Source organism: Haliotis asinina, chromosome 16 (genome assembly GCF_037392515.1).
Source record: "Haliotis asinina isolate JCU_RB_2024 chromosome 16, JCU_Hal_asi_v2, whole genome shotgun sequence".
Lineage (NCBI taxonomy): Eukaryota > Metazoa > Mollusca > Gastropoda > Lepetellida > Haliotidae > Haliotis > Haliotis asinina.
Genome location: NC_090295.1, coordinates 18065935 through 18092517, shown reverse-complemented (window position 1 = coordinate 18092517; position 26583 = coordinate 18065935). Strand labels below are relative to the sequence as shown.

At 39.3% G+C, this 26583-nt stretch overlaps 2 protein-coding genes across 2 annotated transcripts; both read left to right on the top strand.

Annotated features, from left to right (window-relative positions):
* Window positions 1–3523: 3523 nt before the first annotated feature.
* Window positions 3524–10967, top strand: LOC137268456 (uncharacterized). Its single transcript, XM_067803022.1, has 7 exons — window positions 3524–3602; window positions 5199–5394; window positions 6028–6170; window positions 6569–6710; window positions 7644–7780; window positions 8759–8906; window positions 9262–10967. Exons 1-7 carry the CDS (start codon window positions 3584–3586, stop codon window positions 9548–9550), a joined length of 1074 nt encoding a protein of 357 aa, XP_067659123.1. The 5' UTR covers window positions 3524–3583; the 3' UTR covers window positions 9551–10967.
* Window positions 10968–17672: 6705 nt separating this feature from the next.
* Window positions 17673–26284, top strand: LOC137268407 (uncharacterized). The gene is made up of 7 exons (XM_067802974.1): window positions 17673–17781; window positions 20868–21078; window positions 21972–22117; window positions 22549–22693; window positions 23828–23964; window positions 24357–24507; window positions 25422–26284. The coding sequence occupies exons 1-7, from the start codon at window positions 17745–17747 to the stop codon at window positions 25762–25764; spliced, it is 1170 nt and encodes a 389-aa protein (XP_067659075.1). The 5' UTR covers window positions 17673–17744; the 3' UTR covers window positions 25765–26284.
* The last annotated feature ends 299 nt before the right edge of the window (window positions 26285–26583 follow it).

Genomic DNA, 26583 nt, shown 5'->3' with positions numbered 1-26583 from the left:
TGTCATTAAATACTTCCCTTTTTGTAATATGATCCTATTTCGTTTTAGAATTGCCAGTGGTTATGTTTCGTTTTATCTTAGGTATTAATTTTGGGAATGTCGCTGTCTCGGATGTGGTGCCGCCATCTTGTCAGGTCACGATGCTGGAATAATAAAATATGGACCGAGCTCTGTCTGTTTGGTTGTTATTTTACACGTTTCACTGATAACGTCTCTTTTTCTTTACAATAACGTTTCAGTGCTACTTTCTGTTCTTTTATCAAGCGAATACACAGTTCTCCTGTTATACTTACTTATTCAACAGCAAGAAGGACAAGGATCGGTATGGTTAGTTCCAGAGAATGAAAAGGTTGTAATCCATGAATGGTTCCATGTCCTCATAACACCTTAACATACAAATGACGATCTTCGCATATTCCTAATGTCATTTGTCTGATTTTCTTATGACAATCTAAGTAAACCCAAGGATCATCTTGCCAGAGATCTTCAGCATTGAATTATACAATACAGATCAAATATGTCTTTTAAATCAAACATATCAACTTTCTTTCAAACTTTCATCATGATATCATCGGCTTGTCAACAGATGAAACAAATTTATATGTGTCGATGTTGTCTCTTCAGAAATCAAACAGGATAGTGATATCGTCTTGTCAATAGCTGAAACATATTCAGATGTGTCTGCGTTGTCTCTTCAGAAATCAACAGGATAATGACATCACCGTCTTGTCAATAGTAGAAATAAACTTGGATTTGTCTATTGTCTTTTTAGGATATAAAAAGAGTGCAGTGGAATCAATTTCCTGCTAATAGTAGAAGCAAACAGAGATATGCCTATGTTTGGTTTTTAGGATATCAAACTGTGAAGTGGTATCAATGCAACTTCCTGTCAATAGCAGAAGCAAACTCGTAAATAATGTAAATGATAGAAACTACCCCTACACCAATATAGGCCATATGAATTGCAAAATCATAATTTTCATTAAAATAGACGTGATATCCTGGGGCAGAGGTCGCGGCTTCAAAGCCACAGACGGTAAGGTGACCTGGCCCGGCACTGCCCCAGGAACTAGTGGCTATAAATTTCAAGAACTTTCAGTACAGTTGTAATCATGGAACCATTTTCTGTCGTTGAAATTATCTAGCCTGACCCGAGCACTACTGCTGTAGTCTACTGTGTACAGTTGCATCCCTTAGCTGTGCGAGGATCCGGTTCAATTCGATTTTAACATTTACTTTGAGAAGGATCATTTAGTGAGAATGCTCTTTCTGACTAGTTTCTACCGAAATTCAGGGCATTTTCGAAACAGTGTATATATCAGGCACATAAATAACTATTCCAAATTTGACGCATGGGTGACAAAATACGATCCCGTGCAGTTCCGCTGTTGTGACTGTTTGCGACTTGCCTTCAGCTGAGCGATATGTTTTGGCCTTATATTTGCATTTGATGGTGATTCATGAACACATGGTGTGATAGCCGAACCGACTACTGATGAAGCCGCATCTTTATGTCACCTGGCATCATCCCATGTGGGTGGACGATAATACCGGTTAACCGGTTCAGACATGAAAACGATACCTGTTGCGATAAACTGATCGGCAACCGTTATTTTGACATGCATTCGGAAAACTTTGTTGCACTCGGAAATCTTCGGATATTTCTGTTTTTCACTCCTGAAGTAAATGTAAGTTCGGTTTGAAGTTGTGTTCCTAATTTTAATGTTCAAGTGTTTCACTATGTTTTGGATCTGAATATCCTAAGGACTAGAATATAAGGGCTTTTTTTAATAGTGTAGAAACTTGTCCAAGTTACCAACCTCTGTGTTGGTGTTAAATTGTTGCTTTCCTTGTTTCTGCCAAATACTAATGTTACTTACATTTTCATTTTGTCATGATTAAAAGTTTTCATTAAAGCTTAATCAGGCATAATTATTTTGTTGCGTTTTATAAGGCAAGCATTAACTCGATTACAAATAGTATTTTGTTGAAAAAAACTTCTTGCAGTATATTGGGTAAAAAAACATCACAATGTTTGCTTCCGTATCGCAATATATCGCAAATGAAAATTCTCCCCAATACCCATCCCTATCATGCCTGTTTAAAGTCACAAACATACGCTATACTCTGTGGTCGCAATGTGGAGATTTGCAGAGAACAACACACTTGTGGACTTCACCCCACAGTTAAATGTTATGCTATCCCCCTGTCTGGCGGCAATGGTGGAATACTACAAGGTACTGTCATTTGACGGGAAGTTCGAATCAGCTGACTCAGCATATTCCCATTCTCGATTAACTTGAGGTCACTGCTGGAGATACAACGCTGTATACCTAACATAAACAAGTTTTATTTGTAAGAAATCAATACGTCAAGTCCAAGGAGTGGGCATGCTGAAATTCCAAAAATATATAGAATCGGAAAAACACTTTCACAGTTCTTCATCTGAGTGTATGTTTGTAAAAGGAGTATGGACCGAATTGTCCTCATGGCTTGGAATATTGGGCGAAGGACAAATTGAATTAACATAACAAAATATATTATTTGTTTTCAAGGAGAAAATTAACAACCTCCAAACATTATATGCCTAGCTAATGTAGAAGAATATTTACACTATGAGTAGAAAAGAAGTTAAAACAAACATTCACCAATCAAAAGTACGATACAAAATACTACAAATTATTAAAATTTATTGCCTTTGCAAAGGGCGATCAAGCTAACATGTATCTCTTGGACATAAAAACTTAAAAATGTGCTTATATTTTGACACATTAGGCCATTTATAAAAATAATCACTTCTAAAAAAAGAAGGTTCATTGGAGACGTAGGCGAATTGAGATGCATGCGATGAGACTAAACCATTTCGGGTAGCCTCAATGGTAAGGCGTTCGAATATCAAACCGAAGAATCGGGTTCTATTCCCAACAAGCTTACAATATCTAAAGGCAATTTCTGGTGTCCCTCTTCATGATATTACTGGAATATTGCTAAAAGTGGCGTACAACCATACTTCCCTATTTCAATGCATGGACGAAAACATTACGCCAGCTAAATTTTAACCATCTTAAATCCACAAGAATGTTTTGCAGAGATACATGTTATCATAGTATTTGACAGGTCCAAAATATTTAACTATGATTGATTATAACCCTCCCAAAACACTCTCCACAAACACGCAGAACACCCACTCATTTCTTCGTATAGCCAGCGTCCCGCTTCAACAAACCTGTACACCATCAGTAACATACACATGTAGACGGGTGCTCAGTTTTGACCATGCGCACACGTAAAAACCACTCGACCAAGTCCTTGCTCTGACCAGATGATATTTTCCTCAAGGCTATTATCTAATGCGGAAGAAATAAATTAATAAACCCTACAGCAACCCCACTTTTCTTGTCAATCATATATGTTACATGACAGGCCCTGGAGTTAAAATCTTTTAATTTTCATTGGTTAACAAGACGTGACGTTTCGTGTTTAGATAAGAATCATATAGCTAATCTATGGAAACATAAATAGCCTCAACTAGATCTGGGGGTTGTAAATTTTGATCACGTTCACCCATTTCCTAGCTTTCAACATGCTGCGGGTGCTAATTGGTAAGTACGTGGAAATGTATCGGAAATTAATTACTTCTTAACTATATATGCCACGCCCAATCATGCTATGTACTTGTACGTTTCCATCTCAAGGTAGGGTGTATCTTAAGACAATGAGACTAGTTATAAGATTACACGGATAAATGCTTGTACAACTGTAATTTTAACTACAGCATGGCGTCCTTGGTACAATTGAACATCACAACCACAAAACCATGGATTTGAACTGAACCGGTTTTTAATTATTATTTTTATTGTTCGCAATTTTTTGTGGGTCTTATTTTCGTATGTTTCTTTTATGTTTCATACAGTTTTCTCTAGGTACAATTTAATTTTGAAGACCATTTCTGGTGATAATATTGCAGGCACACACACTACACTCTGGACAACTAACCAGCGACTTAAGTTAGTTTACGGGTTGTTTGTAACTGCAACTGTTATATATTTTATGGAGACAATTTCTGGTGATTCCCATGAATTAATATTGCAGGCACACACACTACATTCTGGACAACTAACCAGCGACTTAAGTTACTTTAGTTGTTTGTAATTGCTACGCAATGCATGACACTATTGACAACAAAAATGAATATTCGTAAAATATAACCACCCAAAGGATGGTTATATTCCTATTTGAAGAACAGATACTCGAACCAGGGTCTTCGGAGTGATGAGCGAACGCTGTAACCACTAGGCTACCCCACATACCCTTTTCCGTTTTACAAGAAAAGACAAACGTATGATGATTCTGAAATACAGACTGGAACTGTTTCGTACTTTTATCCTACGATTCGCTGCGTGAAAAGAATAAATTCCAGCAAATAGCAGTCTCTGCCGATCAATACTTCTAACGCCTATCTCTCTTTGAATTCATGACATTGTAGATTTAAAAACACACAGTTTGACGTATGTGTGCACTTTTTTGTCATGTTGAAAAAATACACGTGCTAGTCGATGATAGTCAGGTGCAATCTGGCATTCGAAACCACTGTATTTGTAGTTGCAGGCATGACCCTGGTAATAGCAGTGGTAGTATACTGAACAGCAAAAGAAACGCAACCTTCGAAAAAGTTAAATCTTAGAAAAGTTAGCGTTCATGTTTATGTCTTCGATTCAAAAGCTTGACAAAAACCAAAATTGCATTTGTTTTGCGGTTCAGTATAGTTGGTTGGATAGGTGCAATATTCCAGTTATGTGGCGGCAGTCTGCAAATAATCAAGTCTGCACTAGACACTCAAGTGATCAAACGCATAAGCATCGATCTTCGCAACTGGTATACAGTGACAAGTGTCAACCAAGACAGAGAGCCTGAGTACCCGATCCCGTTAGTCTCCTCTGACGATAAACATGGGTTAGTGAAGATCAGTTCTAACCCGTATCATCATGTGTGGTAGTAATTGCAAAGTGGCGGACGAGTTAACACAATGAAGAACAGTTTATGATAATACCATTGGTTATATATGTAACTTTCAAAATCGCAAATTGCCATATAGATTTTAAACTAAACAGAAAAGTCACTTTCAGAAAGCAAGTGATAAGCATGAGTATCAAAGGCAGTTCTGAACGGTTGCTGTATTAAATCCATTCTCCTAACAGCGTTGGCGACAGTGTCCGTGTTGAGCCTGGTGGGAGCTCAGTCTCAGCAGCAGTGCCAGACAGTGTTTCTCACCCAGTTTTACCAGTGCATACAGAATGTCACGCTGAACCCGCAACACATACTCTACTTCACAAGAAACGGAACAGTTGGCACGCAGCCGTCGGACATGACCGTATTTCACGATCAAGCTTGCAGGTACGTCTTATATTGACGTCACACTCGGTAATATACGACCTATATGGTAAACATGTAATCCAGTGATCAACAGCATGAGCATATATCTTCACAACTGGAATACAAATTGGTTGGTGTGGTGGTTATGACTTTTGAGTGTGTGGAGGTGTGCGTGACCATTTTGTTTTGAGAAGCAGGATTAATCAATTTTAATTGGGATTGCAAACAGAAATACTAAAACTAATTTGCTTGAACTTTATTGAGGAGAGAGAGTTCACATATTTTGTACGTAACATGCAGTGGGGTCACTTACTTTTACATACACTTTAAGGAGCACATCCACGTTGTACATGCTTCACTGTAATAACAATCATACCCCTCCCCCTCCCCTTCCCCTGCTCTAGCCATTAATGAACGGCCCCTAAAGATGTCGTTTTCGCATTGTATAGGTATCTGGCGACTCGTGGGGACTGATGGTCATGACCTGCATTTTACTTGTTATCTTGTCACGTGGATCGTTACTCATGCTATCAACCACTGATTTGCCTATTTTACTTGTACATTGCATCATGTGCACGTTCAAAATAATACTCATACCGCTGACAAGAGTTGATCCATCAAAAACATCTACTCTTCCAAACCTTCGTGTTTCAGTCAGCATATGAATATCTTCAACTGCTCCCTCAGGGTCAGGGACACTTTGCTCAATAACTCAGCCTGTCCCCTGGCGGAGAAGAGTTCCATTTCCAACTTCTTCGGCAGTATATTCCAGCCATACGACCTAATCTGTGCTCACCGTAAGTATTTCATATGCTACCCATCAAAAGTTTAGCCTCAATTAAAACACTCACTGTATGTTACGTATAAAAGACATAAAGTTTCATCGAAAATGAAAATGAATTTCTCCAACTTAGGGGAATCAACTGTAAATTTTATGCAGATGAATTGCTCGAAGATGATGCATTAAATTCCGAAAAAAAGCATGTGTAAATGTCGTGCATGTGAAAAGCTGCGGCTTTTTTGGTGTACAGTTTAGTTCAGAATTTGCCAATTTTCACTGATTTTCATCATTTACTGAACTATGGTCCCGAAAACTCATTCAGTATCCTCTAGAGATTTTGCACTTTGAATCACCTCCTATACAATAAAGCTTAGACAACAACGTAAACGAAATGTATTATTTCATATTTTGCAGCATGCCGTTTCTCACTTGTGGACAAGCTGAGGGGCTGCTATTCACAGTCAAAACTTGAGCCTGATTTATTTATGCCCAATAACTCTCGGCCCGGGGGTAACATGCTGGGTGAGACTTTAATGGAAGTGGATGCGTTTTGCAAGTGAGTGCAGACTGAACATGGAGATGAGAATCATGTTTACATCAAACAGTCATCAAGACAAAGAGAAGCACAACTTATAAAAGTTTATTTCAAAGGTCCTTTTAGCTTTTCAGAACTGCTAACCATTGGGAAATCGAGACTTATCAGTGTAACTGAAGTTGTCTTACCGCAAAGATTCATGTACAACATACGTTTTCAGCTTAAAGGTTAAAACATCTTTATTAAATTTAAACTGTTTATGAAATGTAATTGGAAATGGGCATATTTACTAGCGTATTTGTAAAGACAACATCTAACATATGTTATAATCTTATATTAGACATATGATGTTCATAATTACACGTGCACTGACTTAGTAGTAACTAAATGCATGTAAATCCCGCAGGTTGAAGGAGTTTCTGATTGTCATGATATCTGTGTTGAACTTCCACTAAGGTTTAATTATGTTTCTTCCTGACATAGGAGGTCATTGATCTACGTAGATATCGTTTATACAAACCTTCATCAGAAGTGACCAAATCAAAACAGCATTTTGAAATTGTAACACAATGACTTATTTCAGACTGAGACGCAAATTTTGAATAAATGCCTGTCAGCGTTACACTACCTGTATTTTCGCCCAGACTAAACACGCAACCTGATTAAAAACGGTAGCATTAACGTGGGAAAGATACACGTAGGGACACAAGTGTCGCTTTTAATGACGTCATAAGATTAGAACACAAGGCGCGCTTCATACAGCCCTGCGTTACACGTGACTAAATCTAAACAACGTTGTGAAATTGTGTCACAATTACCTATTTTAAAAGTAAAAATCAAATTGCAAATATAATGCACAGAGCCGTGACTGATCTGCTTTTAATTACGTCATAGGATTGGGACACATAACTTCACTTTTACAGGACTTGTGCTTCAGACTCGTTTCTTTCACAGAATGAGGAACCCACTTGTTCAGTGTATGAAGAAGGAGCAGAGAGTATGCCCTGAATCTCCAATTGTCATGCGTAACATCGGCCTTGACCTTAATTCGCTCGACATTACTGTCAACGTCCTCTGTCAGCATCCGAAAGGTAATAGTCAGTCAGTGAGTGAGTGAGTTTACGCCGCTTTTAGCAATATTCCAGCAATATCAAGGCGGGGGACAGAAATGGGCTTCACATATTGTACCCATGTGGTGAATCAAACCCGGGCCTTCGAGGAGAGCAACGAACGCTTTAACCACCAGGTCAACCTACATCATATTCCATGTATATGACTGATTTCGGTATATTATCGACTTTGGATCAGAGAGTCCACTGCTCGGCAACATGAGCATGGATCAACGTAACATGAGTACAATGGCATGGGTGAACAACGTCAGGGAGCCTCATCAGACGTTGTCTGTTGCCTCTTACGATTATGGGTTAATGTGGTATCAATACATTCCTCCGAAAGCCATGCCTCTTAATATCAGACTGTTGTCTTGTCTCCTTGCACTGTGTTTCTTTGGTGCTCTGTGTGAAAATATAACACGACCCGTTTGTTACCTGCTAGATTTGAAAATATTAAAAAAGAAATGTGATTTGTACCAACTACACAAGTTGATTCATACTTTCAAGGACTTACTAGGTTAAGAGGGAAATTTGGGTCGTTCGAGAGGTGAGACACACAGAAAAATAATACGGACGGCTTAACAGAGGGAAGGGTCCAGTACACTTCACCCATCAGAGATGGTTCTATTCTTAACGTCCCCGCTTTTATCGACTGGCATGTATGTTCCATATACCTCTACCTGTGAAGATCCCGGGTAGAATTAGAACCATTCTTCAGCAACCCATTTTTGTCGAAAGAAGTTGTCTGGCTCCCTGACCTGGCTCACACGTAATTGTATCGTAACAGCGTAGATAGATGCATATGATTTGGTTCACTGGATAGATTGGTCTAATCTATAGGCCACCGCCAAACGGGTGGTATATTGTTTAGTGAGGCGATAAACAACATACCAACAAAGAACCTTGTTCCTCTGTCATCTTTTTACTAGACTGACAAATTGTTCTGTTTCCATTCAGTGTACCTGGACAGTCTCGAGTGTTTCTCGACCCCGACCCGAGATGTACAGAGGTGCATACAGAGTCAGAACCAAAAGGTGGTGGAGCTTGGTGTGACTGCGGAACGGCAACAGATGTCCCAGCAGGAGTTCCTCGTAAACTTCTGTCGGTAAGGTTCAGCTCGTAAAACTAATACGCATGTGAAGTCAGATGAGAGTTACAATCACTCATTGAAGTCAAGTGTTACATGCAGATGCAATGACAGAACTCAAAAGACATTTTGAAGAATTGGTTTACCAGAACCGGAAGTCAGTTGCTGATGAGAATAAGTAAAATTGGTTGACCCATTTTCACCAAATGGCCAATGGGATCAAGTTGGTAGAAACCATCTTTAAAAGTCAACAGACGTTTTGAGCCTTAAACCAATTAGGACAGACTGATTAACTGATAATATACACATGTATTTCAAAGGATGAAGGTATTTTTGAAAGGCCACAGCGTGACAATAATCTTTTTGTCAACAGAATTCGCCTGGATCATGTTCAGTGTGATCTCGATGCCTGGAAGATGCATAAACTGGATACATGCAACCCTGCTGTTATTGGCATGAAGACGGAGCTGGACTGTAAACTGATGCCAGAAGAATGTAGAGATGCGTTAGGAGACCGGTACCAACGCGTGTGTGCTGATGATAAATTCAACACCCAACACAGGGATAACTATGGTAATGGTGCTGGCAGATGTACAACTACTTCCATAGTGTATATAGTGCTCACATGGATTACGTTTTTACATTTGAACAACGTTGTGTAACCAGTGTGTATATAAGAATGTTGTGATTTTGATTTATCATCATCTCTTTGTTCATATCCTACTTGATCATATGACTGACATCATAACTGCTAAAGGTTACAGCGAATCTCGTTAATCTGAACGATGGATCTAGTTTGTTGGCTTGGGGCATCCACATTGTACCACAGGTTTTAGTCTTTCGGAATGAATTTAAATTTGGACGAATCCTCATCTAATGTGAGTGCAAATTGATATGTCAGTACTAATTCGATCACATGTGTGAATGAGTGAGTGTAGGTTTACGCAAGAAACGGGTTTCACACATTGTATCCATTTGAAGATTCGAACCCGGTCCTACAGCGTGACGAGTGAAGGTGAACCACTATTTTAGGTGAATCACTACTCCATGCAAGTGATCTGAAATCACAAACCTCATGACAGCGGGTGATTATCATTTTGAATGGCAGAATTTTTAATCTTAGATCGGATTGTTACAATTACTATTCTAGTGGGCTAATAGAAGAATGGCCGGATAAATGGGTTACTGTTGGTCCCCCAAATGGATTCCTTTGACTTACCATCCAAATGTTGAGATGACCGGATTATCGAATAACGAGATTCGCTATGTCGAGATTTAATGCTGACTGTTGTCCCGGATATCAGTTTGCTGCTGGTCAGTATAACAATCCACTTTTGACCAGTATATCGATCGCTGCTGAAAGGTATATCAATTCTCTGTATATTAATTGGCTATTGACCAGTATATCAATTAGCGGTTGAACAGTATATCAGTTTGCTGTTTAGCAGTATACCATTCACTGTTGACATGGTATGAAATAAGCCCAAAACCCATCCAGACATCATAATGCTACCAGGCCAAAAACGATTTACCCAAAGAACCAAAGATATCTGGAACATCTATAAAAATTTCCAGACCATCGGGCTGGTTAGCTGTAAATTTAGACCAATCCGTCAGAAATCTAACCTGTCTTGGACGGTCGGACAGACCTTATTTCATACACTGCTGTTGACCGGTATATCAATTCGTTGTTGACCAGTATATCAGTTTCCTGTTGAGCAATATATCAATTTGCTGTTGACCACTACATAAACCTGCTGCTGAGAAGTGTATCAATTTGCTGTTGAGCAGGAAATTAGTCAAACACCACTTCGACTTCACTGTTTCTCATACTCATTGTTTCATTTCATTATTTTTTCTTTCTTAAATGCAGGGAGAACTGTCTCATAAATAGATGTGTATTTGTGTTTGACTATTGGTCAGTTTATTTTTATCAAGGGAACTGAATGCAATGAACAACATCCATTATACGCTCAAGTTGTCGCGTTGCAATGTGAAGTTGAATGAATTGCATTAATGGGATGGAGTACTTTAGTTTTATAAATTTATAACTGAAAACAATAAATATATTTCACAGATTTTCTGTTTTCTTTTTGTGTTTTGGGGTTTTTTTGCGGAGGTGGGTGGGAATTTTTTTGTGCTCGATTTGGATTCTGACAGGTTGCACCCGTCAGAAACACACGCAAAGACACGGCAAAATGCAGGAATATAGTGTTCACATCAACAGGCGAAGTCGTTCGGTGCATGAAGATAATGAGCATATTTCGGGTATGCACATTTACTCTACGACCAACAACACTGCCGTGTATTCAACAAAGGAAAGCGATAAAACCCTTTCTTAGGCAAACGTTTTGTCTTTCCAGGAATGACTGGCACATTCACATGTATGAAATTTCACATAATAACTAAAGGATCTTGTAAAACAAAAAGTTTTTTTTTTCATTTTAAAATACGACTAAACCATGACATAATGGCAACACATTCACGTGTACCTCAACCATGTAGATTCGTGCTTCAATATCCGCCCTGAAGTTGAAATAATCCGTGTAAATGCACTGCACTTGCATTTTGGTCGTTCTTGTGAGACTATCCTGACAGTGACGTGATTTTGTGCCACATATCTATCGGTTCTGACACTGAGCTTGCAGCTCACCAAACGTTTATTTTACTCCCATAATGTTTGTATTGTCAATATATAACAGACCCAACTAAGCGTTAATATGATTATACCTGTGCAGGGACGGGTTGGACTTGGCCTCCAGTATTGCATGCTTTTAAAACGGCAATCATAACGGGATCGGGTAGTCCGGTTGACCGACTCGACTGACACGTCATTGTAGTCCAGTTACATTGTTTGATGTTCATGCTGTTGATCACTGGTTGTTTGACCCAGGTCTTAGTTTCACACTGCAGCCATATCGCTCGCATATCAAACGTTAAACAATAAACAAACAAACAAACGTTCACATAATAAATACCAGCACCAATTTGTATTAGCTCCAATGTAACATGTCACTGAACGTATCATGAAACATTCGATTTTCACTTTGACAAAACATCGGACAAGTCATATTAATTTACGTAAAGTCAACGCGAGAGAGTTATCTTTCATTTGTAAATTACGTTATAGGAACTATATCAAATGATTTGGGCAGTGAACTTATTGTCTAATATTCCAGTGTTGGTAAAAGCCAAAATAGTGATGAAATAGCGATCTCTTTAACTAGCAAGATACAGTCGAACCCCGTTTATCCGGACGTTTTGGTTTAACTCGAAAATCGCCTGGATAGCGAGACGTCCGTTTAATTGGATCAAACAAGCAAATCGTGAAAATTAAGTGAAAGTGAAAACAATTCATGTACGTATATCAATAAATCAACAGTCAATGGTAATAACAGTGAATCATTGTGGCAACTTTTTTCGTCAAATGATCGAGTTTGGACCAGACAAGCCAATGATCTGCACCATTAGCGCAGTCCACGCAGTGGGAATGCAGTGAAAAGCGGTCATCATGGGCACTGTTCAACAAACCGACGGTCGCCCTAAGGTGATCGTTAAAATTCCATACTTTAGCATAGACTTACGACAGTCGTAGCTCTACGAACGCTTTGCAGGACGGGCCGTGGACACAGAACCTGGGCATAGATTTTCGAAGCTCTCTTAGCGCTAAGATTGTCGTAAATTGATATTAATGTATGGCACTTACGACTGTCTTAGCGCTAAGAGAGCTTCGAAAATCTAGGCCCTGACAACCCGATCCTTTTAGTCATCACTTACGCTTACATTAATATGAAAGTATTATTGAAAATCGAGAGTGTTCGCGACAAGGAAATATCACATGTTTTAAATGTTCTGGAATTTTTAAATCTTTAAGGACCAAACATTTGATTAGGATGTCGGGGTTGAGTGGTTGTGGGACTGGGGAGGAGTGAGTGAGTGAGTGAGTTTAGTTTTACGCCGCACTCAGCAATATTACAGCTATATGGCGGCGGTCTGTACATAATCGAGTCTGGACCAGACAATCCAGTGATCAACAACATGAGCATCGATCTGCGCAATTGGGAACCGATGACACGCGTCAACCAAGTCAGCGAGCCTGACCACCCGATCCCGTTAGTCGCCTCTTACGACAAGCATAGTCGCCTTTTATGGCAAGCATGGGTTGCTGAAGGCCTATTCTACCCCGGGACCTTCACGGGTCGACTGGGGGGGGGGGGGGGGGGGGGGGGGGGGGGGATAGTTCGAAGTACATAAGTAATGACCAGCACCACATAGGTACTATGTGTGAAGTCCATTTCTGGTGCCCACCGCCGTGATATTGCTGGAATATTGTTAGATTCTGCATACAACCATACTCACTCACTGTTTGTGCCATTGAAAACGATTTACATATGAAGCGTATTGTAAACAATAAACATGTGTCCTTGCCTTGCAGATTGAAGGAAAGTTCCAAAGGACATTGTTCGCTGTTATAATTATTCTTTAATAAAAAAAATAAACACAAAAAAATAAAGTAAAATAATTGTAAAAAATAAATCCTTCGAGTACTTGTTAATGCAGGGAAAAAGCTCATCCGTAACACATTTCAAACAAACGCAAGGATATCCTTATTTATTTAAAAAATGTCAGTGAGAGCTGGAGATAGTTCGTGAATGAGTATAGTATTACGCCGTGTGTAGCAATATTCCAGCAACATCCAAAGCCCATTTTAGGTGTCCCCCGCCGTGGTATTGCTGGAATATTGCTCAAACTCACTCACTCACTTGATAGTAGTTTTACCTACCAAAACTGCCACCTGCCTATTGGTGTTAAAATCTCGCCAGTACCAACTATGGACCAACGTTTTGTAAGCATCTTCATACCGATTTCAAATCTTGATTTTAAAGCTGTCTTGAATATAGACAAGGCACGAGGTTTAAAAATCAATAGAGAGATGTAACCTGTTGAGAAAGTAAGGAAAGAAAGTCACAGGAAAGAAACTCACATAGGAAAAGTCACAATGCTAAAATGTATATAAGTGGATTGTAAGTTGCAAAAAGAACACCCGCTATTAACGGTTTCTTAATTAATCAGTTACTTAGCATATTACTTTGGCACTGCTTTGCTAATATAGCAATTACTGGGTAGCTTGTAAGTGTTATAAAAGCATTATAACCACTTTGTGTGATGATTGCTTGTAAGGGATTGAGTGGAACCTTCAACGTGATATCTGATCTTTGACTGATCGTTGAAAGCTAGTAGAACTGTGAACCTGTATCAATTACCATTATCGAATTAAACATCTCAGTGCTTGAATGTATTATTGTGATGATTGCTTGTACGGGGTTGGGTGGAACCTTCAACGTGATCTCTGATCTTTGAAAGCTAGTAGAACTGTGAACCTGTATCAATTACCATGATCGAATTAAACATCTCAGTGCTTGAATGTATCCTTTTATTAAAATGCACGATTAATTATCATAGCGTATTGAATTTAATAAAACTGATCATTAGGACTTTTTTCCTGTGATTTTTGTACCTAGCCAAAATGACTTTTTTTCCGTGATTTTTTTCCTGTGACTTTCTTTCTGATCAGTCCCGTTGCATGTCCTTACATAATATCAGTGTTGGAAAGAACAAACTGAAAAAGACACAACCGAATAGCAGGCATAAGCCCATTCTGTACAACTGTCATCGAGAGTCAAGCCCAGTGACATGACAGGTCTGCAGCTGTTCGCACTGACTAGGTCTTACATATCATTGCCATTGTGGGTAATACTAGAAATGTTTGTTTTGTGAAATAAACAAAAACACACCCGGTCAACTGAGAGGAATGTGTCAAACCCATATCAGTTCTAACAACGTTTGACTTGATCTAAAATCTCAAGTTAATATCTTTCTATTTGGTGTACATGGTTTAAACAAATCTATATAAAACACATTGCTAGGTTCACCAAAAGCATCCCTTATTACCGATATTAGACACTGATTGATACACCAAAAGAGCTGAATTCGTAATTTAAACAGAAAGTAAACACAAAGACAGTTTGGGTTGTCTGATACAAACTGATTTCCGACATTTCAAATTATTGGATTTTACAACTTTTGTAATTGCTGCACTGCAAGAGCATCCTACAGGAAAACGGCATTCCTATCTGCACACGATTTTCACTAAAGGTTGGTATTTTCAAGGTCTTGGTGGCTGAGTAAACTGCTGTAAATGAAATCAGTGGCCATTTCAAGGCCCAAAGATGCCAACCCCAAAGTGTTGCAAATAGTAGTTTCAACGTTCAAAATTAGTACTTTGACCATAAAATTAGTAGTCAACTAAATAGACAAAACCATGATGCATTCTGAGAAAAAATGAATGATATTACGGTCACGTGGTTAAATTATTTCCACTGGAACTAAATGTGTCAAATCGCAAAGGTATTCAAATCAGCTTCGCTAAAATTACGTTTGTTATTTGCAATCATTCCAGTTCAAATATGTCATTAAAATTGATGAATGGAAGGTACGTGAAGTCCGAAAGTGTATTTCATCTTTGAAAATGTATGTTTTTGTCAATATATCCGAATTTCAATGCATTTTATTCAATTTTCGTAGAATTTCTAGTGGAATCGTACTGGCGTAGGTTGAAGTTAAACTTCGTAGCGACTACGATAAAATCGTAGAGGTTGGCATCTCTGTGTGGCCTCCTCTTTCCTGACCTGTTTAATAACCCATATGAATCATATTTGCAGAATCACGACAAACTTCCTTTTCCACGTTTCCTCATTGATTTGAATAAGATTAGCAAAGTCAGAATATAGGAATTTGATCTTTTCTCACTTACATTGATGTTGTCACTATACCTAGTGATTCGTGAACGCACGTCTGGGATCTTATCGTGGAACTTACAATGATTTCTTCTTTGATGTCGGCAGTATTTATCAGAAACCTGCAACAACAACTCTTCACTCACATATAGTCAGCAATTCTTCACAAAAGGCGGATACTCGGGAATAACAACTAATAGAGGTATTATAATACAAAAACAAGGTAAGAACATGTTGCAACCGGTGGTGAAACACGTCTTGCAAACGGGACGGCAAAGGATATCAGTATGTTGTCCCGATGTCCAGTCACCTTTCTTTCAGTGAGTGTTATTCTCACAGTCACCCCACACAAAAACCGATCCACCGCCATAACTGTTGTGACATTGGTATCACTTTCATTTCGACGTCGTCAAAAACGACCAGGTATGCCAAGGCACTCATCTCAAAACGTGACACAAGATCAGAGAGGCGATTTCCCAAGTTTCCAGATTGTGTTTGCCACTGACGTCTGTTGACAATATGCCCTTTTGTAAAGGGCGGCACAACACGTGCCAAATCGTCTGTTAGATGCCAAATCGAACCCATACTGACGCGAAGTATCCCGAAGATTTGATTCACATTTATAACTTGATTCCGTGGAACATTATGAATCAGTGGATCGTGTACTTTTGTCATTGACAGAGGATGCCTTAAACGAGGCCAACAGTCAACATCGTCGTTTGATGATGCTTGTTTCTTAGCCTGATAATTCTCACAGACTGTGAGTTTGGCTCCTGGACAATGATTGATCCCATCTTCCATCGTGCCGACAAACGTTCCGCATTTTGCAGACGTGCATGGTTTGTTCATACGCAAACAATGATATTCGAGTAAATCCTAACAGTACTATGAGCAGAGTCAACACGCTTGACGTAAGTACCAGTTAACAGAGATCATAATAATTATCTTTAAACTCGAGGATCACACCCTGAGAACGTGGGAAACTGTGGGATGTTTTGCCGTTCATGCTTTATTAAGATGTTTCTGTCGTAACGTGCATGTTGTTTACAAGTTGTGGTGTCCCCAGACGTGATATGGCAGGAATATTGCTAACAGTGGGGTAAAACCTTACTCACTCAATCGTTTAGCAGCATGCTCGACATTAACTCATAAATGACGGATGACGTTATGAGGTTGTGGACACACGCTTATCGTTCGGGTGGACCTTTTAATGCATTTGAGTTTCAATTGAACACAAGATTCGAACTACTTGTCACATATGTCCAGAAAATATATACAAACTGTACTTTCTTCATCACTATTTGCGCATCGATTTCAAAGTCTTCACAGTACCAAAATTATTACTGCAGGAAGCGATATCACATCATTCATAGTATGTAGAAATTGCTAATTGATAGCATTACGTAAACAGTTTAGGTGCTGGATAACAATATAAGGAACAGAAACCAGAAAGAGCTTCAAGGTCAAGTAGACTCCGGAAGTAGACACAATGCATCCATAGTTCACATCTCACTTACAACCATGTAGTAAATTGATGGGAACCTACCTGTAGATGCTACTATCACTGGTGCCCCGTTTTCGTAAATGAGGAAGCAATTAAACACTTTATCTTTTACATCAAAGGGTGGTCAGTGAGAATAAACAACTAATTACGCAAAGCTACATTGATTATCCTCATTGCTGGACACACCTTCAAGCTGATAAAGTAAGTTTAAAGCATTACCGAAACAAATCAAGTGGGCCCTGAGGAAACGTTCCTTGTTTTGGGACTGACCGTACACGCTGCACTCCCCTAAGGACCATCCGTTTTCGATTCATATAGATCGGAGCTTCAGTGTTTGACAACTCGTTAATCAATCACTTACCCAGCGGCCATCTTGTATTCTTCCGCTGACATCACGTGACTGCACCCACATGTGAACTTCGTCAGAGCTATGAGTAATAACGTCAGCGCTTTAAGTCAAAATGGTCCCTGGCTATATATGCAGACTCATTTCGTTGGTGCAAGCATAGAACACAGGTTAGTTGTATCACAAGCATAGAACACAAGCACATCATCATGAAAACGACAATGGGATTTCTGGGATTTGCACTTGGTGAGTACAGCGAGTTTATTTTGCTTCATATTCAGTGTCTGTATCCTGGGATCTTGTATTTGGATTTAGAGAGTGAAAATCTGTTTGAGTGTGACATCCTTTAATGAGGCTTATCTTTTAGGATTCTCAAAAGTTTTGAATAACATTATCATTGATAAACTCATTCTTTTCGTATAGAATGTTCCTATAACTTCTACAAGTAACGTAATTTTCTAAACTACTGACTTCATGTGAGTGTTTGAAAGTTTAATCAAGTTCTTTTAAGTTTCTGTATCTTTTTTTGTCTTGAGTAAATTTCTTGCTTGAAAAATATCTTCTGTTCAAGAACTGAACTGCATTGAGTATTAGCATGAAGAACACTGAGCTTACGAATTCAACTATGAGTCGCGATTAGATACGACATCAGAACATGTTGCATACTGTCGAAAAATAAGTACCTTTCAATCGTTCAGAAAATTTCCGAATGTTTAAAACAAGGTAACTACATTGAAAATAACAGACTGTATGCCATCGACTTTCTTCTGTCTCTGTAACCTGCATTAGGCATTGATATGACATTTATACCATTTTTCTTAATGATCTTATTAATCTTAGTTATGTTAGTTTTCGAATTCAGTGTATATGTGATTCAGATCAGGGGTGATTTGACATTTGCTGTAGAAACTAACAGTGGGTACATTCCTATCTTTAGTTCGGGTGGTTCAGAGTCCATATTACGCGGAGAAATTACATTGATGAATGATATCAACGCGACCACTTAATTCCTATATTTTTCAAATAGGAATTATGCTTATCTATTTCGAAGTCGCCGACGACGTACTTACAAACAGTGGTCAGCACTGTTCATAAAACTGTATGGAATTGGAAAATACAGAAAATCTAATGTCGATGATGACATAAAAAGCATACCTAACGACACCAGGACATGGATAATGTATACGTTAATATTATTTAATAATCAAGATGAAAAGTTAATCGGGGTTAAAATTGAACTTAAACGTATTTTTAAGTACATAAACAAAACTATTTTAACAAAGCGGATTTTCAAGAACACAAGGAAATACTGAAAAAATTTATTCTTTTGAGAACATGAACAAGCCTATTTGAATAAAACGAATTTTCAAGAACATGAACTAAACGAATTTTCAAGAGCGTGAACAAATATTGGACAAAACTAAATTTTTATGATCATGAACAAAACTATTTGGACAAAGCGAATTTTCAAGAACATGAACAAGACGAATTTTAAAGAAGATGAACAAATACTGGACTAAACTAATTTTTCAAGAACATGAACAAACCTATTTGGACAAAATGGATTTTCAAGAACATGGACAACTATTTAGACCAAAAAATGTTTTCGAATGAACATATCCTAAAATACGCATGGTAATGTTCTCATTCCTGTTCTTGATCATGTTGGGGAAAGGGTGGGCACATATCGTTGTGAAGAGTCGCGTCCCTTAGGCTAGTCAGGATCCTGTTACCTTTGGGTCTAGTTTTCCTCATTCGTCCTGGTTTGTGATTCCTGTCCTGGCAAAACAAGACACTTGTGACACTCATCCTCTGTGAGTGAGTAAACATGGTCTTACGGCATAACTGGCAATGTTCCAGTCATTTCACACATAGACGCCTGAGACCGGCATCAATTCAATAAGTATGATTTTACGTCACTTATAGAAATGTTCCAGCAATATCACGGCGAGGAACACCAGAAATGGGCCTCACTTTACCCATGTGGGAATCGAACCCAGGCATCATCGTGACGATCAAACGCTTTACCCCTCAACTACGCTACCGGCCTTTGTTTGAAATACCGTTCAAATTTAACTCACTCACTCACTCGAGTCAACTGTGTCCTCCATTTCTTCACTTTCGTATTTTATAAAAACAATATCAGTTTAAGGTTAGTTTTTCCTTTTGAAATAGTTCCGTATTACTTCAGGTTTGTTAGAAATTAAAACTAAACTTTAAAAAAAATCTGAAAATTTAAAATTTGCCTACTCATTGCTTGTCCTGTCGCGACGTCACGACATCCTTGCACATTGAACGCACTACCGGGTTAAGTGGCCAGGGGCAACATCGTTGATCATGCTGATAGATTGCTGGGGGGCATGATTACACATGTAATTAATACGGAGTAGACAAATTGATTCTCACCATAAAGACGACTTACTGTATAAGCATCAACGCCCTATTTTGTAACGCATATTTTTGCCACTTGTAGAATTGTCGCATATTGACATGAATATGAAAGTATTCTGAAGAGAACCTAGCCACCAGAAATAATTAAATGTACATATTGCTTGAAAAAAATAATCAAAATGTAAAAACAATATCTAAAAATTACCGTTCGACAATTTATGAGTGAAAGGAATAATTTGGAATTTGTTTACACAGGCAATCACACAGAAATTATCATATTGCAATGTTAAATGGGAGGAAATATTACGAAATATTGTAATCTGTAATGTAATTAAAATTTCAACGCGATAAACCTGGCAACCGTCATGGATTCTGTTTAACCAGTGGTTTTAATATACAGACATTTAACGCTTGCTTCCTGAGATAAACCCAGTACCCATCGGGTTTGGTTACGATGAAATCATTTGTGGTCCCCGGTGTTTCAGTTTAACTATTCCTTAGTAACATATTTTCGTTAACTGTGATTCCTAGAATTTGGGGACATTAGTTTACTTAACCGTTAAAAATAGTACATATTATAGTCTGTAAATAAGCTGAAGCTATCTGAAATGAAACAGTGGATGACGTTTTGATGGTGTCATGTGACAGTCCTGATTGAATGACAGATGAAGTTCCATCGCAGTTTCTTTGACACTTAAGAGTGAGTGAGTTTCGTTTTACGCCGCTTTTAGCAATATTGCAGCGATATCACGGCGGGGGACACCAGAAAATGGCCTCACACATTATACCCATGTGGGTAATCGAACCCGGGTCTTCGGCGTGACGAGCGAACGCTTTAACCACTAGGCTACCACACCGCCCCTTGACATTTAAGAAATGGACGTTTGCTGTATATATATACAGTTAAATAAATAGTTGTTTTAATTCATTCTATTTTTCAGTCGCCATATCCCTGGTGTCTATCGTATTAGCTCAGCAGCAACCACCCCAGGGCGGCCAATGTATGCAGAGCTTTGACCAGCAACTCAGTCCACGATGTTTTGACCCGAGGGGGCTGGACTTCCAGGGAGTGTTGTTTCTCATCACCCAGAACGTATCCGGGAGTCTACCCCCCGGGGAAACTGTCCCCGCCTACAGGACGAAAGTCTGCAGGTATGTAACAACACCCCAAACAGATACATACCAAATACATACAGTGTATTGGGTGTACTGGTGGCCGGGATTTAAATAAAGTTTATAAAGTTTACATAACTGAAAAGGAATCAAGGATTGAAAACAGGATGAGTGGGTAAGTGAGTTTAATCTTACGCCACACTCAGCAATATTCCAGCTATATGATGGCGTTCTGTAAGTAATCGAATCGTGAGAAAACATGATGAACCAAACTTCAACCTTTCCCTTGGTTCTGTCTGATTTCTGGTTCTACAACTTGGTGAGATAAAACAAAACGCGCATGCAATTCCAATTTTTGTCCTTAGCAAGTTTTTAAAAATGTGATTAGAGAAAATATCGTCTCACTTCAGTGGAGTTACAACTTTTGAAGGGGACTACCACTTAAAAGAACAAAATTTTGGGTAACCCTAAAACCACTACGTTTTCGTCTCAGCTTTACACACAGTACCAAGAGCGTCGCATTGTACCTGACAAGCAAAATCGTAACTCCCATACTTTATCGTTGAGTTAGGACTGTCGTAGCCTTTCGTGACCAACTCGTCTTATTCCGGAACAAGCCGAATAGCGGTTACGGAAAGGGGCGAGTGTGTCGTAGCGTACGTGAAACGAGCACAATGGCACAATTTCACAAAGCGATCGCAGCGTTCAGACATTTATGACAATCGTAACGCTACCATCCTTTGGGTGAACGAACCCGTAACAGTTTCGGCGAGCTGCGACTGTGTAACGAAGCGCTCATAGTTTTGATTCTCCTGACTGCATCGCCTCACTTGTCAATGCTATTGGGTGTTCCAGTTGATTTTCATTTAGCCTTTTGCGTCACTGTAATGTATTTGGGCAGATGTATTAATACAGAAATGTTTTCCTTGTAGGCCGGCCGATCTGGATTTCATTATCCCCTGTGTATTACAACTGAAGGCCCAGTTCACCAATGCAACATGCACTGCAGATGAAGTCACCATGATTGATACAAGCGGGAGATCACTCTTGATGATTCTAGAACAACTCTGCATGGAGCGTAAGTGCCAGATACAGGGAATTCCGGTATTTAAACCCCTGGCTTAAATACTGAAAATCACCGAAATATTTTTAACCATACTTAAGCCCGGGGTCTATATTACAAAATGCATATTATTTTGATAGTAATCAAAAGAAAATAGATATTTTAAAAGATGTTTAATCAAGAAACTGGTCAATAAATTAAAAATGGATAATTATGAAATGTTTACACGAGATACACAGTTTCACAAATCGGGAGTGATAGAGTTAGCAGTCTAATGCAAAACAAGAAATATTATGAGATGTCTAATGTTTTGACAGTACAGTGCATGAAGCCCATTTCTTGTACCCCACTACTATGATGTTATTGTAATATTGCTAAAAGAGACGCGAACCTTATTCACTCAAAACTGAAAGTGGGTGATTTGCAGCTGATATTTTCTGCTTCAGCTTGTGAAAGGAACGCGATGCAAAGTTTGTCTGGGTGTTTTGTGTCAGCCCAGATCAACCCAGACAGAACTCTGAACACCTCCATGACAGGGGACAAGTTCTCCTTCATTGGCAACACTAGCGCCGAAACAGAGCGCTTCTGCGGGTATGTGTTTTACCTCCTGTGTTTTAACAACCACAAGTGGAACTTTATGAGATAATGGTGGTCATTTGAAACAGGCGTTCCGTAACCACTTGAAGCTTATAGAACGAGTGCTGTGTAACCAAACCATGTTGTTCAACGATAGTGACGTCAGAAAGGTCCGGGGTAGAATAGGCCTTCAGCAACCCATGCTTGCCATAAAAGGTGACTATGCTTGTCGTAAGAGGCCACTAACGGGATCGGGTGGTCAGACTCGCTGACTTGGTTGACACATGTCATCGGTTCCCAATTGCGCAGATCGATGCTCATATTGTTGATCACTGGATTGTCTGGTCTAGACTCGATTATTTACTGACCGCTGTCATATAGCTGGAATATTGCTGAGTGTGGCGAAAACTAAACTCACTCACTCCGTTTCTACCACGATATCTTAAGTTAAAATCATAATTCCATTCAAGCAGTTTCTATCCAAACATATCAGTCAAACAAAACACCGGGTTTGTTGACAATTGAAATTCAGTTTCCGTATCCTGGGGATAAGTATTATTTTTTATGTAATATTTCAACTGTTTCTTTCATCTAGAAAGTCGTGGCAGAGTAATCTCCGTTTCGTTTGGGTTGCATTCGGCATCGTCCGCTTTTCATCATGGATCACACTTTTTTCCGTCCTGGTTGAATCAAATAGATCACAAAACTCGTGGATGTTGAATGTGGAAAATATTCAACGCCCACTTCTTTTGTAACCCCAGTGTAATGCCGTATGTCTGCTCTCGCTGTCTGTACCACAGACTGGTGAAGTATGGAAGGCTCTGTTAAGCGATATTAAAAGAATGTGTCAGTAGGTAGGATTTGTTGAACGTTCTGTTTGGGGATACTTTCGGATTTGGAGGGGCCGTTTCAGAGACAGTGTAAATTTTTACATACTTCGAGCTAGAGAGAAATTATAATTCATCAACTGAAACAGTGTATAGCATTGTATTTCTCTAACACTCGCGTAGTTCACTACATACTCATTCATCAAATATACCACTATACAAAAAAGTGTAAACATGGACTAAGTCCTGGATGCTTGCTGGTTATAAATGCTATTTACTGGCGTAAAGAATGTTTAATAGATGAAATAATGTTATTTTTCAGAGTTCGTCAGCAGTTGTTTACGTGTTTAAAGCAAGTCGGACAGAGCTGTCCCACTACTCTACCCAGATTGTATGAGATGGGCATCGATATTGTGGCTATGGAGAGAACTGCCAATCTCCTGTGCAGAGAAAGAGACAGTGAGTTAAATGTTTTATCGTCATTCAAATCAGCAACCCAGCCTTCACAAAGGCGTATGGAATTTATCGTTGCAATATTGTGGATGTCAACATGCTTTGACGGTTTTTGCCGTTGTCTAAATCTTGAGGGTGTGAATGGGTGAGTGAGTGTTTGAGTGAGTGAGTGAGTGAGTGAAACAGTTTACACATTTTGCTAGCCAGTCGAGCTAGGATATGCCTGGAAGTTATTGGTTCCGAATAAAATGATAGCCCGAAACCAAGCAAAAGATTGCAAAATAGATGACAATAAGATACTGTCGGGTTGACGCGGGTCGCCATATTGGAATATTGCTGAGTGTGGCGTAAAACTAAACTCACTCACTCACTCACTAAATGTCACATGTGTTTTTCAGCCTATCTGAGTGCCTTCCAGTGTTTCTTCACTCAAAACCAAGGCATTGCCACGTGCGCACAGCAGACCTTCACTCAACTGAGAGAAGTTGTGATTGGTCGTATGGAAACAGGATCTGTAACCCCATCACAGTTTGTCCTCAGACTCTGCGGGTATGTATGCGTTGATCTTGTCATTACTCTCAGCCTCACCCATATCTGTTGTCCCCTGCCTGGAATATTGCTGAAAGCGGCGTAAAACTGCTTACTCTTTCACTTGTTCTCAGTCACTAACCATAAAATTAGAATCTTGCATGGAATGCAAAAATATACGTTTCGAACCTCACCCATAATCAAAATAGGGTAGCCTAGTGGTTAAAGCGCTCGCTTGTCACGCTGATGACCGGGTTCGATTCCGAACATGGGTACAGTGTGTGAAGCCCATTTCTGGCGTCCGCCGTGATATTGCTGGAATATTGCTAAGCGGCGTAAAACTAAACTCACTCACTCGAGTTCTTTGTGTTATTGTGATCCAAGTTTAATGAATGAATCACTATCACATACAATGGCGAGTGCATCCTGATTTCCAGAAGAACATGCAAAATCGGAACAAAACTTACATATAACCCGGAGATCAGTGAAGGTCCTGGATAGAACAGGCCTTCGGTAACCCAAGCTTGCCATAAAAGGCGACTATGTTTGTGGTAAGATGCAACTAACGGAATCGGATGGTCAGGCTCGCTGACTTGGTTGACACATGTCATCGTTTCCAAATTGCACAGGTCGATACTCATGCTGTTACTCACTGGATTGTCTGGTCCAGACTCGGCGTAAAACAAAATTCACTCACTCACATATAACTGAGATGTTCACGAACCCTAACGGTTTATCTACAAATTAAATTAGCCAGCAAATAGTTTTCCAACACTACAACTCTGACTTTGCCCTTGCCAAAGGTACACTGTGGAAGAATTGTCGAAATTATCCTGCGTTTTTTGTGTTATTAAACGTTTCTGTAAATAATATACCTAAAGGAATAAAAATCGCTTTCTTTTCATTGTGTCTATAATATGATTTCTTTTATACAGAGTGCGACTAAGCCAGGTGAACTGCGAGCTCCAGGCCTTCAGGGGAACATGTGCGGCTTCCGAGACAAATCTGAGGAACCAAGCTGAGTGTACCATTCTCCCCCAGCCTTGTCTTCAGGAGCCATCATTCCAGGCAGGTCTTCGACAGATGTGCCAGGCGGCCACTACCCCACCCACAATGCACACCACTCCCAGACCAGTTGTCACTACACCCGAGAAACCTCATATTGTCACTAAGGAAATTCCAGGCGGCGGGGATAACACAAAAGGCGGAAGTGCCGCCATTACAGTCTCGAGCTTTCTCGTGGCAGCCATTTTGTTTTCTGTGACTCTTTTTCGTTGAAAATATAAATTTTTGACCAGGAATGTAATTTATTTGTCTCAAAAGTTGCTAAGTATCGAACAACGCTGAAAAGAAAATGAAAATGCTTGTAAAGAAACACATCAGGAAAATGGACAACCGAAACTGACAGTGATGATTGTGTTTATACTTGAGTAGAGATTTTGTTTTCGTTATACTTTGATATGAATGTAAAGTTGTTCGCTAAACGTTCGACTGTATTTGCTCTGTGCTATCATCTTGTTAACAAAACAATGTTTCGGAACTGAAATGATGACAATTGATCAGCGTTATCATTACAAAAGTGTATGAAGTTCCTCGTAGTCTTGTGATCAGGGCAACGGAATGAAGACACTTGTCTGACTGGTGTCCATGTTCCTAGCTTCGAAATAACATTAAATGTATATAAAACATGATTGAAATCAACTTTGATAAGCAATAGTACATAATTCTTGTATTGTCTGCAATAATTCCTGAACCATCTGTGTTAAACTAGTTTGTTTGTATATTGTACATAGTAAAATACGTATTAATAAAGTGTATATATTCTCTTAAATATGTATTTCACGTATTGTGTGACCTGCAGCAGAACAATATATCTCCAGCTGTTCTCTCACAAATTCGATGAGTGAATGGGCGAATCTTTTGCCGCTTTTTGCAATATTTCAGCAATATCACCAGAAATGGTCTTTCCTCATATGGGAAATCGAACCTGAGTCCTCAGCGTGACGAGAGAACGTTTTAACCACTAGGCTACCCCACCGCCTCCCAAGGTAATACAATCACCCCAAGTGAATGGGTCCACGCGTTGGATCAACATGG